The sequence below is a fragment of the Chiloscyllium punctatum genome, chromosome 31, assembly GCF_047496795.1.
Source record: "Chiloscyllium punctatum isolate Juve2018m chromosome 31, sChiPun1.3, whole genome shotgun sequence".
NCBI classification, from domain to species: domain Eukaryota; kingdom Metazoa; phylum Chordata; class Chondrichthyes; order Orectolobiformes; family Hemiscylliidae; genus Chiloscyllium; species Chiloscyllium punctatum.
Genome location: NC_092769.1, coordinates 65325331 through 65344531, shown reverse-complemented (window position 1 = coordinate 65344531; position 19201 = coordinate 65325331). Strand labels below are relative to the sequence as shown.

Here is a 19201-nt window from a genome sequence, read left to right as displayed (position 1 = left end):
CAAACACCTTGCTGAAGTCCATATAGACAGCATCTACCACTCTGCCTTCATCACTCGTCCTTGTCACCTCTTCAAAACACTCAGTCAAGTCAGTAAAATACAATTTCCCACGCACAAAGCCATGTTGACTACTCTTAATCAGTCCTTGCCTTTCGAAATGCATATGAATTCCCCTCCAACAATTTACCCTCCACTGATGTCAGGCTCACCAGTCTATCGTTCCCTGGCTTTTCCTTGCCGACGTTCTGAAATAACAGCACCACATTAGCTGACCTCCAGTCTTCCAGCACCTTGCCCTTAGACGTCAATGATAAAAATGTCTCAGTAATGTCTTTCCTAGCTTTCCACAAAGTTCTAGGATATACCTGATCAAGTCCTGGGGGTTTATCTATATTGATGTGTTTGTGACCTCCAGCACCACCTCTCCTGTAACATGGACACTTTTCAAGACATTACTATTTATTTCCCCAAGTTCCCTAGCTTCCATGTACTTCTCTACAGTAAATCTGATGCGAAATATTTGTTTAGTATCTCATCCATCTCTTGTGCATCCACACATAGGTGGCTTCGCTGATCTTTAAGGGGCCCTAATTTCTCCCTAGTTACTCTTTTGCCCTTAATGTATTGGTAGAATTTGTTTGGATTCTCCTTAACCATATTTGCCAAAGCTATATCATGTCTCCTTTGTGCCCTCCTGAAATCCCTCTTAGGTACACCTCTACTGCCTTTACACTCTTCTATGGATTCAATGGATCCCAACTGTCTATACCTCACATATGCCTCCTTCTTTTTCCTGACCAGAACCTCAATTTTTCCATTCACCCAGCATTCCTTATACCGACCAGCCTTGCCCTTTGTACTAACAGGAACATCCTGCCTCTGAACAATCGTTACCTCATGTTTGAAAGTCTCCCACTTGCCAACCTCCCCTTTACCTGTGAACAGCCTCTCCCAATAAACTTTCGAAAGTTCCTGCCTAATACCGTCAAAATTGGCCCACTCCAATTTGGAACTTTAACTTTTAGATCTTGTCTATCCTTTTCCACAACTCTTCTGAAGCTATTAGAGGTATGGTCGCTGGCCCCAAAGTGCTCCCCAACCGACACCTCAGTCGCTTACCCTGCCTTATTTTCCAAGTGTAGGTCAAGTTTTGCTCCCTCTCTAGTAGGTACATCCATATATTGAGCAGGTAAATTTGTCTCCAACGAAGCCCTTAACACGATGGCAGTCCCAGTCTACAATTAGAAAGTTAAAATCCCCGGCCATTAGAACCCTATTATTCTTACAGATACCCAAGATCTCCTTAGATATTTGCTTCTCAATTTCCATGTGTGCACGCTTGTGAGTGAGATAAATGCGTCTGAGCATTCGTCACAGCCATGCACATTCCAAAGGTGGGGCACAGTACCGCCTCCACTGGGAACACACTCTGCATCTAAAGGAGCATTGGAAAAGGAGGAGCAAGGGCATGGAGAGGATTCTGGGTGGGAATTCCAGAACTCGTCACTGGGAGGGATTAAAACAGGGGGGAGGTGGGGTGAGCAAGAGACCAGAACAGGAAAGAAATTCCGACCCAAATACAGAACTTGCAGGAATGACAATCAAGTGTCCGCCAAGTCTAGGGGAAACCCCACTGTTGCCCCTGGAGAGCTGCAGAGATACCGAGGAAGTCTCTGCACGGTGCACACCCACACAGGATGACACAGTCACAAAAGCATCACCGAACGAGCACCAGGGTAAGAGAGCATTTCAGAGCTGAGCGCGTCAGCACGGAGCGCCCGTTACCTCAATACGACCGGTGTCTGGTTGGAAGCCACGGGCTGGATCTTCGGTTGTAACTCGACACTGTATGGCGCTGCCGTTGATGCGGATGTTTTCCTGCTTGAGGCCGAGATCGGGCAAACTCTTGCCCTCGGTCACGTGTATCTGGGCGTGGACGAGGTCAACGCTGCAGACGGGGAGGGGGAGGGGGGGAAGAGAAAGAGACAGTCAGCGCGTCCGACAGCAGGGCAACTCGCCAAAGCCGAGGAGCGCTGCGGCAGCAGATGCTGCATTCTAACTTGCTCCGCAATTGATTTTTGTGGTCATCTCTGTCACTAACCCTGAGGCTGGAACCCAGTTTCTGACATTCTGACGGGATTGCCTGCTCAGAGTTAAGTTGGGCTGTCAAGTTCTCCCTGGAGTTTCCAAGAGCTGAAACACAGAAATGATGAAGACACCTGCTGGAAGCGGCTCAGCAGCAATATAAGGGTGTGATTTGTTTCTTTCCTAAATGCTTTTAATTATAAAAATATCACAAGTGGAAAGGCGGCCATCTGGCTCACAGCCAAAAGAATCAAATCAGGAAAAACAGTGGGTGATTTGTAATGAACAATTTCGGGTGAGTTGGCGATGCAGTGATAGCGTGACTAGACTGGTAACACAAAAGCCAAAATAGAAATGACTGGGGGAAAAAAAAACTCAGCAGGTCAGGCAGCATCTGTGGAGAGAAAGCAGAGTTAATGTTTCGGGTCCCTTCCTCAGAACGAGGTTTGAGTTATAAGGAACGGCTGGATAGGCTGGAACTTTTTTTCCACTGCACAGGAGGTTCAGGGGGTGTCCTTATCGAGTTTTTAAAATCATGAGGGACATAGATGAGGTGAACGGCAGGTGTCTTTTCCTTAGAGTAGGGGATTTCAAGACTAGGGGGGGACATATTTTTATGGCAAGAGGAGCAAGATTTAAAAAGGACATGTGGGGGCAACTTTTTCGCACTGAAAGGTTCGTGTGTGGAACGACCTTCCAACATTTAAAAGACATTTGAGTAAGTACATGAATAGGAAAGGTTTGGTGGCATATGGGCCAAGCACAGTCTCGTTTGGTTTAGGATGATGGTAGGCATGGACTGCTTGGAATGAAGGGTCTGTTTCTTTGCTCTGTGCCTTTATTGACCTGATGGTTGCTATGAAAAGGTTGGCATTGATGTAGAGGATGGAGTGGGGTAGGGGCAGGCAGGAGTAAACAATAGATGGAGATGCAGCCCAATAATTTCTCCAGTGCTGAACACAACAATCTCTATTCAGAACATTGCGAAAATTTGAGAAATGTCAAGGGACTTCAAAAGACTCAGTCAAGCTAAATGGCAAACCTGAATCACTCTCACAGTTCATGAGCATCGCTATTATAAGACTTCTATCAAATATTTACTCAACTCCAAGGTTTACTTTAAACAGTCAGGTTTAACGTCTGTTGGGAATCACAGAATCAGACAGCCCAGAATGAGGCTATTTAGCCCATCACATCAGTGCAAGCTCTCCAGAAAAGTTGTTCATTTAGTCCCATTCCCCCCCTCTTGCCCTGAACGATTTCTCTTCACTTAGCCAACTCCTGTTCGAAATTTGCGACTAAATTTGCACCCCTCCCTTTTTAGGGTGCAAATTCCAGATCTCAGCTGGTTGCTTTGTTACAAGAATGAATCCTTATCTCCCTTCCTGGTTGCTGATCCTCCTCTCCAATCAAACTGTTTCTCCTTATCACCGTTCTCACTCGAAAACATATTTCCAGACCTGGGGGACAGCGCAAAATGGCAGCAGGAATACCTCCCAGCCACATGCCTCCTCTAAGCGAGAGAGACAATATAATGCAGGGGATGAAGTTTGGTACCGGAACGATGGAAAAGTGGCCCTTAATGGGTACCACGCAAGGTTGCTGTGACTTACAAAGTCCTGAACAAACACGTGGGTCACCTGAAAGCTGTTACCTCACAAACAGAAGCAAAACATATGTGGCCCCTCAGAACAGCCAGAGGGTCAGTCAGAAACCGAAAATAATCCCCCTCTGCATTGTGTCGAGGATACCTCAGAGTCCGAGATGGATGCAGCCTCGAGACCGTTACCGCCGGAAGGAGACGAGGAAACTCTCCCGAGATGTTCTGGACACAAGAGACGGGCTATGGTCAGGTATACGCTGCCTGTGTCATAGTCCCAGTCAGAGGAACCTGACCCAGGGGCAAACACATCGCAGGAAAAGCTACAAGAGAAAGACCAGGCCGACATCCCCACACTTGGGAGGGAGGGCGGAGGGACATCGTGATGGAAACCAGCTGGGTCATGTTGACTACAAACTCCTTCACAGGGAACGTTAACCTGGACCAATCAGTAAAAACCAATATTAACAAGAGGTGGGCCCTCTTGTGGCACAAAGGTAGTGTCCGTATCCCTGGACCAGAAGGGCTGAGTTCAAGTCCTACCTGCTCCAGAGATGTGTAACAGCATTCCTGAACGGGTTAATGAGGAAAATGATTAACAGGTTTAAACCTGCTCAGTTCAGGAGACTGACTCCAAGCTGGCTGGCCTCAGCCAGTGTTCTGTGCCCAAGTAAATAAAGGTGACTTGCTGTCGGGATACCAGCCTCTGTGCAGTTATTTCAACCACTTGCTCTCAGACTGTCTCTTTCCTGGTTTGAGACATTCCTCTGATTTCCAAAAAGAGTGAACCATCCTTCCTGCACCCCCCCTGGCGTGTGCTGCAAATATTTCATTCGTTTCAATGAGGTCACCTCTTGTTCTTCTAAACTCTATTCCATGGAGGCTTGGTCCCCTCAAATCTCCCTTCACTGGACAATCCTACCAGCCCAGAGTTCATAAAACCCTGTATAACCCTTCAGAGGAAGTGAAGAGGAGGCCGTTCACTCCATCACGCATGTTCTAGCTGTTTGAGAGAACAACCTAATTCAAACCATCCACTCTGCCGATGCTTTATCAGGTTCTCCCAACCATTTCTCCCTGAGTGGTTTCACATTTTTTTAAGCAAAACCCTTTTGAAAGTTGCCACTGAATTGGCTTCCATATTCTCTTAGGCACTGCATTCCAGGTCACTGCATTAAATTTTGAAAAAAAAAGCTAATACAGTCATAAAGATGTACAGCACAGAAACAGACCCTTCGGTTCAACTGGTCCACGCTGACCAGAAATCCTAAATTAATCTTGTCCCATTTGCCAGCATTTGGTCCACATCCTTCTAAACCCTTCCTATTCATATACCATGCAGATACCTTTTAAATGTTGTAATTGTACCAGCCTCCACCATGTCCTCTGGCAGCTCATTCCATACACGCACCACCCTCTCTTCGTAAAAAAGTTGCCCCTTAAGTCCCTTTTAACTCTTTCCCCTCTCATCTTAAACGTATGTGCTCACATTTTGGACTCCTCTACCTTGGGGAAAAGAACTGGACTATTCACCCGATCCATGCCTGTCATGGCATCATAAACTTCTGTAAGGTCACACCTCCAACTCCAATGTTCCAGGGAAAGTAGCCCCTGCTTATTTTGCCTCTCCCTGCAGTTCAAACCTTCCAACATCCGTATAAGCCTTTCTTGAACCCTCCGAATCTCACCTCTTATTGCTGTCCCCTCATCCTTTAAATTTACCTCCCTCCGCACAGCTGTCAGCGGTCACAATTCCTCCCTAGTTAGTGAATCCAAGCCCCTCATAATACATTCTGCAACCTCCCTGCTCAGAAAAGATTCCACTGCCAAACACAGAATTTAGTCTGAGATGGTTTAATGAGGAATTTGTTGTGTTTCTTTGTAGTGTGTGTGTGTGGATTTGGTTGAACAGCTTGCATGCACTGCACAATCAAGTGAGAGATAAATACCTGTTTTGCAGATCCATATATATGAATAATTATAGCCATTCCTCTGAAATGACTTAATTTTCATGAAAGGTTCAGGGAGTATAATTAAACCAAAAGGTAATCAGCATTATAATGAGAATTATTTTTGTGTCATCACATGCTTGGGGCGGGGGGGGAGCAAAGTGGAACCTTGCAGACTGAGACAGTCAGACTGTCATACACAACCTGCCAACAGGTTCAGTTCTTGTACGCAGGTCAGCCCAGAATGCAGGACAATATAAAGTAGCCATGTGTAGGGACAGGAAATATTCAAAATGGGGCAGGAATCATGGCAACAGTCTAGGACTTTACAGTATTTTTCACAGTAGAATACACGGCACAAACAAAAATCACTCAATCATTTCCTTTGTTTAAAAAGGGAGGCAGACAAAAACAGGTAGTTGGCTTTAACACTTGTTGGGAAAATGTTAAAGTCTGTTTTAAAGGATATAAGAAGAAGACATTTAGTTATCCATAACATGACCGAGCAGAGTCAGCGTGGCTTCATGAGGAAGAAATCATGTCTGATAGATTTACCAGAATTCTTTAAGGAGGTCACAAGCCGGCTAGATAAAAGGGGAAGCAGTGAATGTAATGTATTAAACGCCTTCTGAAAATCCACACGAGATACCACGTATTACTTTACTTAATAAGAGACGAGCCCACACAGTCATTTTCAGGAACAAAACCTACATTAAGTGTTGTCTCCCAATGATCAATGCTGGAGTCACAAGTATTTACAATAACGAAGTCACCCTGGTGCACCTCACACAGCACGAGTTCCCTGATTGGGGCTGTTAACCTAGTCCAAACAGGGAGCCCTGTCTGTATGAATAATACAAAATAAATGGCAGTGTGAATAAAGATTTATACACCTTGTGTCTGTCACTGTGTCTCAAGCCTGCACACGCACAACATGGGTGCTGGGGAAAAAAATAAGCACTACCGCAGTTAGGTGTAATGTGGTGGTAATAAAAAAAACAGGAGTGTCAGGGGAGTCTGTTCACTTTGAGAGCTGGTTCTGAGGAAGCTAGACCAGTATCAAGGACTCTCCAAGAGTAAATAAAGGGTGAACAGGTGACGGGATACCAGCCTCTATGGAATTACTTAACCTTCTTAATTACTTGCTGTAGCTGCATACTAAGTTTGTGATTCATATACCTGGACACTCAGAGTCTTGGTACCATTCTCGACTGAAATGAGAAAAAAAAATACAAAATAAATGGCAGTGTGAATACAGATTTGTACACCTTGTGTCTGTCACTGTGTCTCACACCTGCACACACACAACATGGGTGCTGGGGAAGAATAAGCACTACCGCAGTTAGGTGGGAGTGTGGGGGTAACAAAAAAAAGAAAGAAAATAAACAGCAGTGTCAGAGGTTCTGTTCACTCTGAGAGGTGCCTCTGAGGGAACTGGATCAGTGTGGAGTGAAGGACTCTGTTCTTTTTCCCTGTATTAAAAAGAAGAAGAGACTGATTCTGTTGGTGTCTTCCCATTTAAAAAAACAGCAGTATCAGAGATTCTGTCCACTCTGGGAGAGCTGGATCGGTGTCAAGGGCTCTCCACGTGGAAATAAAGGGTGACTTGGTGAGAGGATACCATCCTCTGTGGAGTTGATTCAATATATTCATGACTTTGATGAGCAAAATGAACGGACAATAGCCAAGTTTGTGGATGACAAAATCTAGGTGGGGAGGCCAGTGGTGAGGGTGATCCCAAGAGTGTGTAGAGGGAGAGGGACAGATGGAGTGAGGAGGCAAAAGCTTGGAATTATCACATGGGAAAATGTGAGGTTATGCACTTTGGTAGGCTGGATAAAGGAGCTGAATATTATTTAAATGGAGAAAGACTGTAGAAAGTTATGAAACAGATGGATCTGGGAGTCCCCATCCATGAATCACAAAAAGCTAGCATCCAGGTTCAGTGGGAAGGGCAAATGGATCACTGGCCTTTATTTCAAAGAGAATGGGATATAAAAGCAGGAAGGTTTGGCTAGAACTACTCAAGCCACTTGAATACTGTGAATCATGTGGGACCCCTTATCTCAAGGAAGATATACTGGCATTGGAGGCAGTCCAGAGAAGGTTCATTAGGGTTGACACCAGGTTTGGAGGGATTGCCTTATGAGGAGAGCTTGAGTATCTCTGAACCCTTGTTGCTCAAGGGAACCTGGTTTCATTTTTATTATTGCTTCATGTCAAATTAGCAACCTCTGCTGAAAATCAGGAATTCAGTAAAAAAGATTATGCTGCTTTTTACCTCCAGGATGTCAACAATTTAATAACAGCCTTCCTTGCTTTCTTCCTGGCAACATCTTGTCCCAAGACTTAAAATCACCATTCTCACCCTCTGAAAGGTATCCAGTCACTTGCTCTGCTTCCTTTTTAAATACCTATAGAAACTGGAGCTATTGTTTTTATGTTTCTCGCTCACTTCCCCTCCTCCTGTCATTTCGTCTCTCTTTTTGACACTCTATAAATACTGACCAACCATCTGGCCTGCCATTGAGTAATTATATGCTTTCTCTTTAGGTTTGATCCGTTCTTCATTGAACCACAGATGGTGTGTCCTCCTCTTTAGAGTCCCTCTATGCTGAAGGACACTTATTTTGCAGGATCCCATTCTTTCCCCAAATATCATTCACCTGTACCTGAGTCGATTCTACAACCTGATTTCCTGAACCAAAGTTATCTCGAACAATGCAAAAATGCCATCCTTGATTAACAGTGCTACCTGTCCACCTTGACCCAGCTCCCTCTTCTTCTTCAATGCCGTATCAGCTTCACCACTCAGGGCCCAATCCTTGTCAGCCTGCATGTCTACGTAATAGGTATCGGATCGCATTTACAGAGGAACCTCGATTATCCGAAGCACACGGGCGGGCAGTATTTTGTTCGGGGTTAATCGAATGCTGGATAACACCATTTGGCCAAGCATTGGGACCTTGCAGTCTTGCTGGATAATCCAATATTCGTATAATCGAATGCCGGATAATCGAGGTTCCTCTGCAGCTAATTCGACGTGCACGATCAATTTGTTTACTTTGTTACGAATGTTACGTACATTCAGATGCAGCGTCTATGAATTTTTTTTCTAATTGTTATAATATCTAGTCTTAACTATTGGTGTACCTTTAGGTTTATTTTCTCTGTCCCAGCCTCCCATTCTCTGACACTCATTTCTTACGTTAGTATTGTCCCTGTGCAGCATCCATTTCAAATAAGCTCCTTCCTATTTCTGAAACCTTCTCCCATCTTCTCAGTAATGCATGCCACTAAAGCTGCCCATCCCTCCCTCCAACGCCAGCCCATTGCGTATCCTGTAAAGACCGTCTCCTTTTATTTTGCTGGTTTTTTTTTTAAATTGTGGACTGAAATGAGAAAGAGCTGTTTTAAAACCAGTGCTTGGAAGTGTGGCGACATGTTCTGAAAGCAAGTAAACCGATATCCATGCCTGGTATGGTGTAAACAACTGCTTGAATAAGCAGTGATTGAAGTTCAAATGATTAGGAGCCAATGTACTGACACAGCTTTTGTTAGCAACAAGATGTTGCTTGGTTTACGGACTGGTGATCGATTATTAATAACAGTTGCCTGCTAGCAACAAATTGGTTGTCAGGTAACTGAACAATGTGGAGCTGAAACCAAGTTACGGAGAGCAAGAGAGAGAGAGAGAGAGAATCATTCAGTTCATCGCCAACTCTGAAGCGGTCTCTCTGTTCTCCGCAGTCAAAAGTCATTGGCATACTGCATGCAGTTCTGATCTCCCTGCTATAGGAAGCAAGCTGTGAAACTTGAAAGGATTCAGAAAAGATTTACGAGGAAGTTGCCAGGGTTGGAGGGTTTGAGCTATAGGGAGAGGCTGAATAGACTACGGCTATCTTCCTTGGAGCATCGGAGGCTGAGAGATGACCTTATAGAGGTTTATAAAATCATGGATAGGGTGAATAGACAAGGACTTTTCCCTGGGTGGGGGAGTCCAAAACTAGAGGGCATAGGTTTAAGGTGAGAGGGGAAAGATGTTAAAGGGACCTAGGGGAACTTTTTCACGAAGAGGGTGGTGCGTATGTGGAATACGCTGCCAGAGGAAGTGGTGGAAGCTGGTACAATCACAACATTTAAAAGGCATCTGGATGGGTATATGATTAGGAAGGGTTTAGAGGAATATGGGCCAAATGCTGGCAAATGGGACTAGATTTATTTCAGATATCTGGTCAGCGTGGACAAGTTGGACCAAAGGGTCTGTTTCAGTGCTGTACATCTCTATTACTCATTGTAAACCCGAAGAAATCCTGCAACCATTGTTACAAGCTCACAGGTCAGAAGTGAACTGGCAACCGTGTGCCCCCTACAATCAGTAAAAGCATTTGGAGAAGGATGGCTTAACCAAACTGTTAGCCAGCGGAAGAGTTACAAGGGTCACCTCAGCAAAGGAACCTAGGAAGAAATAGTACAGAACTGTCTTTCCAGTTTGACATGTCAATCCATAATCTATTTGACCCAAGATGTTTATCTGTCTGTATCAATATGTAGGGGGGTTAGTAGGGGATGAGAATTTTAATTAGCCAGAAGTTAAAAAAAATGAAGCTTGTGAATGAGACATACTACTCCAACCCACAAAACACTGGTCCAGAATGACCGGTACATTCATTTCTCAAGATGTACTGCCTCTTTAACTGTTCTTATTCCCTCGTTAGAATTGATATATGCGAACCATTTATAAGTAGCTAGCATCTCTTTATTTGTACTAATTCTTATTCAGCACAAAAACCCTGGACCAAGCTTTCTCTCAACCCAGGGCAGAAAGTCAGGTAAATTGGGCAGCCCTGTGCACTTTATACGAGTTTTAGCTCTTGAGGTGACTCTGAGAATACCTGGCCTCGATTTCCAACACGCTAACCCGGTGAGGTGGAACAATTCTTTCCACCGCGAGTGAGCTCGCCAGCCTCTCTTTACATCCCAGCTCAGAGGGTGACAACCGGTGCTAACAATGAGTGGGGGAGACGGGGCAGCAGGGGGAGGTGTGGTACTCAAACACCGTTTCACTTTGACCATGCAAGACGTTAAAAAACGTTTCTCAGATGCAAACGGCTGTCTCTTGGAGGGTACAGGGAAAGTGAATCCTGCAATCTGCCGAGCAAGCAGCAGCTGAACACAATTTAACGGGGTCACTACGATTAGGACCATGCTGGATGGTGTCCAGTGATGTTAATCGTTTGCTTGAGGGTACGAAAGCCAGAAATAGAGTTGCGTAAAAGGAGCAGCAAAGGGTCGCTGGTTGTCCTCAACTTGGGAACATCTTTATCCATCAGTCTGCCTTCATGTTCACCAGAGTCAAAATCAAGATGCCACTACTAGAGGCCAGAGCAGACAGGCAGGTTTCCCATTCCCCAAGGACATGGGTGAGGTGGATGGGGGTTTCACAACACTTGACTGTGGTTACATAGGAATCATAGGATTCCTGTAGTGGGGTGGGGGGTGCGCAGGCTATTCAGCCCATCAAGTCCACACCAAACAGACCCACTCGCCTATACTATTCCTGTAACCCCACATTTCCCTCGGCCAATCCACCCTAACCTGCACATCCCTGGACACTATGGGACAATTTAGCACGGCCAATCCACCCTAACCTGCACATCCCTGGGCACTATGGGATAATTTAGCACAGCCAATCCACCCTAACCTGCACGTCCCTGAGCTCTATGGGATAATTTATCATGGCCAATCCATCCAAACCTGCATAGCCCTGTGCACTATGGGGCAATTTAACACAGCCAATCCACCCAAACCTGCACATCCCTGTACACTATGGGACAATTTAGCACGGCCAATCCACCCTAACCTGCACATCCCTGGACACTATGGGACAATTTAGCATGGCCAATCCACCCTAACCTGCACATCCCTGGGCACTATGGGATAATTTAACACGGCCAATCCACCCTAACCTACACATCCCTGAGCTCTATGGGATAATTTAGCATGGCCAATCCACCCTAACCTGCAAATCCCTGAGCACTATGGGGTAATTTATCATGGCCAATCCATCCGAACCTGCATAGCCCTGTGCACTATGGGGCAATTTAACACAGCCAATCCACCCAAACCTGCACATCCCTGTACACTATGGGACAATTTAGCACGGCCAATCCACCCTAACCTGCACATCCCTGGACACTATGGGACAATTTAGCATGGCCAATCCACCCTAACCTGCACATCCCTGGACACTATGGGACAATTTAGCACGGCCAATCCACCCTAACCTGCAAATCTCTGTACACTATGGGACAATTTAGCACGGCCAATCCACCCTAACCTCACATCCCTGGGCACTATGGGACAATTTAGCACGGTCTATCCACCCTGACCTACACGTCCCTGGGCACTATGGGACAATTTAGCACGGCCAATCCACCCTAACCTGCACATCCCTGGGCACTATGGGACAATTTAGCACGGCCAATCCACCCTAACCTGCACATCTTTGGACTGTGGGAGGAAACCGGAGCACCCGGAGGAAACCCACGCAGACACCAGGAGAACATGCAAACTCCACACAGACAGCTGCCCTCGGCTGGAATTGAACCCGGGTCCCTGGTCCCTAACTACTGTGCCACTGTGGAAGTGCTGGAAAATGGGATTAGAATAGTGAGGTGAATGTTTTTGACCAGCACAGACTCAAGGGTAAATCTCAATGACACTACGCCCGTATCTTTCTGTGGCCATGAGTGTGAGGTGGCGGTAAAGGCTGTACATTGGGGTTTGGATAGGCTTTGAGAGGTTTTCTGCTTCCTTCTTCTGTCCCAAGCCCTAGAGGAGAGTGGGAATGGATTTTTCTTTTGCCCTGATACCACGGCTATACACCTCATGGTAAATGTTTAGCACGGCATTGAGAAATATTTAAGAACGAAGAGTATGCCAGTCCTTTGAGTCCAGGTATTTCAAGGCCTGAAGTGAGAGCTATACCTGAAGGACTGAAATATCAAAGAAAAGAAAACTGAAGCAAGTGGAAAATCATTAAATTACAAAAATCTATGCAGTAACGGAGTCTGCAGAAAGCCTCCAAAACTGCATCACCTTGCATTTAGATTTACCAAAGCTGATTTGCTCTATTCAAAATCAATGGAAATGTTTTCATCTATGGTGCATTCCATCAAGGCAGAATACTCGACTGCACAGTAAAAGCATTCAATTCAGCCCTATAAAAGGACGACCTCGATTATCTGAATCCCATTTTACTCCGGAAAGCTGAAATAGCAGGGTCAGAGAACACAAGGACACCGATTCCCATGGTTAGGCTCGAAAAGAGAGAAAAGAGAAAGCAAATGGACACTAAGTGCTGTGGTGAGTTTCCGCACTGGGGCGAGACAAGCTCGTCATTTGTTTGAATGACACTGCGTGCATATTGTAGGGGATTGGAGGTGGGGGGGGGAGCAATACGCGGAGTTTGTCATACGAGAAAACAGGAGCAGGACTAGGCCATTCATTGCAAACGCGGATGATCATCCGGCTCAGGAACTGGTTTCCCGCTTTCTCCCCCAAACCCTTCGAAACCTTCAGCCGCCAAGAATGACATCTCTTGCAAACATTCAGCATTCTGCCCTTCAATGAAGTCTTGTGTACCCATCAGAGTATCACCTCCGTATCCATGGGAACAGGGGCCTAGCCTTGAAGGGCTCTTGCCCGAAACGTTGATTCTCCTGCTCCTCGGATGCTGCCTGACCTGCTATGCTTTTCCAGCACCACTCTAATCTTGTCTCTAATCTCCAGCATCTGCAGTACCCACTTTCGCCGTGTATGTGCTTGGCCCTGCCGATACTTAAGCCTTCCTCATCAAATGCAAAGTTAAAAATCACACAACACCATGTTATAGTCCAACAGGTTTATTTGGAAGTGCTAGCTTTCGGAGCGACGCTCCTTCATCATCTACAACCACTTGATGAAGGAGTGTCGCTCCGAAAGCTAGTGCTTCCAATTAAACCTGTTGGACTATAACCTGGTGTTGTGTGATTTTTAACTTTGTACACCCCAGTCCAACACCAGCATTTCCAAATCATCAAACGCAGTCATTGCACAACAGCCCATCGCGACGACTATCTTTCCCCACGCGAGTGGCTCAGTGCCTTGCTGGCTGTGACGTGATCTCCTGAGGAGGTGAGAGCCGCTACATAAATGCGCACCGTCGAGTGGAAGACTCAACCCATGATGGCTCACCTCCTCCCCACCCCGGAAACCAAAAGCCGCTCCCTGCCCTCAATGTTCCTCGGCCAACCCCCACCGTCGACCATCATCCCCCAGCCTGTCCCTCGGGATTGGTCAGCGAGGCAGCTCTGATTGGACAAGGAGTTGCTGTGGAGAAGGTGACACAGAATCCTGGGCTCCCCAAACTCTCAAAATCGAGGGATGCGTGATCACCGTTCTATTACCCCCCCCCCATGGTCTAAACTGTTGTTCCATTTCAAGTCTGGCATTCTTGCATTCGTCCTGATGAGGGCAAGACGGAGTGCTTCTGTAGCATTTGGCAATATTCAAACAAAACGATTGTGGGTAAGATTAGGTAGGGTCGTTTGCCAAGCTCTGCAGAGAATGGAGATAATTTGAAAAACAGCCGACCATCTTCAAATCGTCATCTATCCATTTCAACTAAAGTCGCCAACCAACACGACACTTGAACAAGTCAACTGCCTGACAACAGCAACACACACACGGAGAGTTTGTCCAGGAATGAAGCTATTTTTGCTCTTCAAGGTGCCGGGAAAGAATTAAAGAGGTCTGCACCTGCTAAACTTCAAACAAACGTGTTTTTTTTTGTTGTCGCTGTCTCAGTAAATGATCCTGGGTTCTGTGCGGCAATGGGCTCTTCAGTCTGACTGCGCCAGCTTCGTGCATGCTGACAAAATGGATTAGGAACAGGCTATTTGGCCCCTCTATCCTGCTCCTCCATTCAATGAGATCATGGTGGATCTGACTCTGGCTTCGACTCCATATTCCTGACTAGTGTTGTTGAACAGACAGAGGTGTACAGTTCGATGAAAGTGGCATCACAGGGAGTCTGGGTGGTGAAGAAAGTGTTTGACAGGCTTGCCTTCATTGGTCAGTGCACTGAGTGCAGAAGTTGGGACGTCTTGTTATAACTGTACAAGATATTGGTGAGGCCACAGTGGGAGGACGGCGTACATTTCTGGTCCCTTGCTACAGGAATGATGTTATTCAATCGAAAGGGTGCAACAAGGATATACGAGGCTGTTACCAAGTCTGGAAGGTTTGAAGTACCAAACCTTGCAAGAAGAGACTCTATATGCTTTTTACCCCAGACAGTAGGAGGCTGAGGGGGTGACCTATAAAATCATGAAGAGTACGAATAAGGTGACTAGCCAAGGTCTCTTCCCTAAGGTAGGGGAGCTCAAAAGGGGAGGGAGTAGGTTTAAGGTGAGAGGGGAAAGATTTAAAAGGGACTCAAGGGGAACTTTTTCACACAGAGAGGGTACATGTGTGGAATGAGGAAGTGGTGGAGGCTGGTACAATTACAACATTTAAAAGGCATTTGGAGATACATGAATAGGAAGTTTTGGATGTAGGCTTGCTCACTGAGCTGGAAGGTTCATTTTCAGACAATTCGTTACCCTACTAGGTAACATCTTCAGTGGGCCTCCGGGCAAAGCACTGCTGATGACTCCTGTTTTTGTATTTATATGTTTGGGTTTCTTTGGGTTGGTGATGTCATTTTCTGTGGTGAAGTCACTTCCTGTTCTTTTTCTCAGGGCATGGTAGATGGGATCCAAGTTGATGGGTTTGTTGATGGAGTTCCAGTTGGATTGCCATTCTTCTAGGAATTCTCATGCGTGTCTTTCTTTGGCTTGTCCTCGGATGGATGTGTTGTCCCAGTTGAAGTGGTGTCCTTCCTTACCTGTATGGAAGGATACTAGTGAGAGAGGGTCATGTCGTTTTGTGGCTAGTTGATGTTCATGTATCCTGGTGGCTAGTTTTCTGCTGTTTGTCCAACGTAGTGTTTGTTACAGCTCTTGCACAGTATTTTGTAAATGACATTAGTTTTGCTTGTTGCCTGTATAGGGTTGTTCAAGTTCATTATCTGCTGTTTTAGTGTGTTGATGGGTTTTTGGGCTACCATGATGCCAAGGGGACACTTCAACCCCAGGGCATCAATGTGGACTTCAACAGTTTCCTCATTTCCCCTTCCCCCACCTCACCCTAGTTCCAAACTTCCAGCTCAGTAACTGTCCCCTTGACTTGTCCGGACTTGTCCTACCTGCCTATCTCCTTTTCCACCTATCCACTCCACCCTCTCCTCCCTGACCTATCACCTTCATCCCCTCCCCCACTCACCCATTGTACTCTATGCTACTTTCTCCCCACCCCCACCCTCCTCTAGCTTATCTCTCCACGCTTCAGGCTCACTGCCTTTATTCCTGATGAAGGGCTTTTGCCTGAAACGTCGATTTCGAAGCTCCTCGGATGCTGCCTGAACTGCTGTGCTCTTCCAGCACCACTAATCCAGAATCTGGTTTCCAGCGTTTGCAGTCATTGTTTTTACCTGAGTAGTCTGGCAGTTATTTCCGAGATGTCTTTGATATAGGGGAGAGTGGCTAGGGTTTCTGGGCACGTTTTGTCTGCTAGTTTGGGTTTGTTGCTGAGAAATCGGTGGACCGTGTTCAGTAGATACCCATTCTTGTGAACACGCAGTATAGGTGATTTTCCTCTGCTCTATGTTGTTCCTCTGTGCTGTAGTGTGTGCTGGCTCATTGAAATAATGCTCTGATGCAGCTTCGTTTGTGGCAAAATGGTGTCCCCCATTTCCAGACTCTCCGATAAGAGGAAACAGCCTCTCAGCGTGCACCTCTACACTCCAGTTTCCATAAAATCACCTCCTGATCTTCCAACTGCCAATGGCCATAGGCTCAGACTGTTCAACCTTACTTCAGAGGATAACCCTCAAGGCCAGGAAACAGTCAAGGGAATTTCCTCTGCACTGCTGCTGAATGCACTGACGGCCTTTTTTAAATGAAGGGGCCAAATGTCCACAGAGTGCCCCTGTTGTGGCCCCACTAACATACTAGTACACCTGCTGTGGTGTCCGCTCCCTTCCTCACACCCGCCTTCATCTCGTATCACATCGAACAAAGAGACCTTGGGGTACAGGTTCACAGTTCCTTGAAAGTAGAGTGGCAGGGAGACAGGGTGGTGAAGATGATGTTTGGTACACTTGCCTTTCCTGGTCGGTGCACTGAGTGTAGGAGTCAGACTGTTGTGGCTGTACAGGGCATCGGTGAGGCCACTTTTGGAATACTGCATTCAATTCTGGTCTCCCTGCTATAGGGAGGATGCTGAGAAACTTGAAAGGGTGCAGAGAAAACTTATGAGGATGTAGCTGGGGCTGGAGGGTTTGAGCTATAGGAGAAGTTGAATAGGCTGACTCTGTTTTCCCTGGAGCATTGGAGGCTGAGGGGTGACCTCATAGAGGCTTATAAAATCATGAGGGGCATGGATGGAGTAAATAGACAAGTTTTTTTCCCTGGGGTGTGTGAGTCCAAAACTAGACGACATAGGTTTAAGGTGAGATGGAGAAAGATATAAAAGGGTCCTAAGGGGCAACTTTGTCACGCAGAGGGTGGTATGTGTATGGAATGAGCTGCCAGAGGAAGTGGTGGAGGCTGGTACAATGACACCATTTAAAAGGCATCTGGATGGGGACACGAATAGGATGGGTTCGAGGGGTATGGGCCAAATGGTGGCAAATGGGACAAGATTAATTTAGGAAACGTGGTGGGTATGGACGAGTTGGACTGATGGGTCTGTTTGCGTGCTGTCTGACTCTATATCATCAGCGTGTCTTTCCACCCTGCCTCCCTGCAATTTCCCCTGCCATCGCCTCATCTTGCAAAACTGAGCAACTACTTTTCAAGTACTCTCTGACAGCCGTTATTGTTCTTTCCTGTTGAATAAATCTGTTTGGCCATTAAGGATTAAAGCTATGTTCACTGTCTTTCATTCTGTCGTCTTCTGAACACAAAGATGATCCATCCAAGGATCCAATCTGCTGTCAGACATGGCTCATTGGGCACCATTCACACTTCACTAGGCTGATCCTGGGTCTTACAAGGAGCGGCTGAGTAGGTTGGACCTGTACTCATTAGGTATTTCGAAGAATGAGAGGCGACCTTATTGAAATATGCAACATTCCCAGCAGACTTCACAGGTTGGATATCGAGGGGCTTGTGGGGGAGTCAAGGACCAGAGGGTATCATCTCAGTCCAATTAAGACTGAGATAAAGAAGAATCTGTGGAATTCTTTATCACAAAGGGCAATCAGAACTGGATAATTAAGATTGAGATAGACTTTTAATCAGGAAAGGACTGGAGGATTATGGGGGATAGGCAAGAAGGACCGAAGGATTATGGGGGATAGGCAAGAAGGAGTGGAGGGTTATCAGATCAGCCATGATCGAACTGAATGGCAGATGTAGACTCGATGGGCTGACTAGCCTGCACTGACTCTTTCACGGTCTTTTATATTTACGACTTGAGGTTGAGAACATGTTTACTTGAAAGTTGTAAGAATTAGATGCAGCAGCGTGGGCGGCACGGTGGCACAGTGGTTAGCACTGCTGCCTCACAGCGCCAGAGACCTGGGTTCAATTCCCGCCTCAGGCAACTGACTGTGTGGAGTTTGCACATTCTCCCCATGTCTGTGTGGGGTTTCCTCCGGGTGCTCCGGTTTCCTCCCACAGTCCAAAGATGTGCAGGTTAGGTGAATTGGCCATGCTAAATTGCCCGTAGTGTTAGGTAAGGGGTAAATGTAGGGGTATGGGTAGGTTATGCTTCGGCGGGGCGGTGTGGACTTGTTGGGCCGAAGGGCCTGTTTCCACACTGTAAGTAATCTAATCAGCCTTCTTAAAACATGCAAGATTCCTCGGGGACTGGGCGGGGTAGACGTGCAGAGGCTCTTCCCCCTTTTGGGAGCATCTACGCCCAGAGTAAGGGGCCGCCCAGGTAGGACAGAGATGAGGGAAAGGTAATAGCTGATACTTTACAACTAAGATGACTGGAACAGACCACTTGTGCCATAACGAGTGCCGTTTCTGGCACCTTGCTGGGCTGCCATATCTCCATTCCTATGTGACGATGGAGGGAGCAGAGGTGGATGGGAAAAGGGGTTGGGGGAAGGGGGCACTCGCGTTGCCTCTTCCAGTGAATGTCCAGCCGAACTGTTCACTGATTTGGCAGGGGCGGCGCTCCTTGCCTGAGCCCACTCCATCACATCGAGACCCCGAGGTGAAGTGGTGGCTGTCCTGCACCGGAGGCGATGGTTAGTGTTGGAACGAGACCCCTCGGGAGTCTCAGGATCACAAACGGGTAGGAGTGGGTTTTTATTTTCTATGACCCCCTCAGGGAGTACAAGATTCCAGCGGACACTTTGAAAGCCTCTGCGCAGTCCTGCAGTTGTGAAGGATGCTACATAAATGCAAGTCTTTTTCTACAACCTGTTCCTGCAACATAGCTGCTTTCCAGCCCTGTCTCTTTATTT

The 19201-nt window shown here is 46.5% G+C and overlaps 1 protein-coding gene across 4 annotated transcripts in view; it reads right to left on the bottom strand.

Annotated features, from left to right (window-relative positions):
* Positions 1-19201, bottom strand: part of LOC140457003 (pyruvate carboxylase, mitochondrial-like) — a 1063875-nt gene that overhangs the window by 836714 nt on the left and 207960 nt on the right. For all 4 annotated transcript variants that reach the window (XM_072550900.1, XM_072550899.1, XM_072550901.1 and 1 more), the window contains one exon: positions 1786-1948. In XM_072550900.1, the coding sequence (XP_072407001.1) occupies positions 1786-1948 (163 nt within the window). The remainder of the gene's footprint in view (positions 1-1785; positions 1949-19201) is intronic.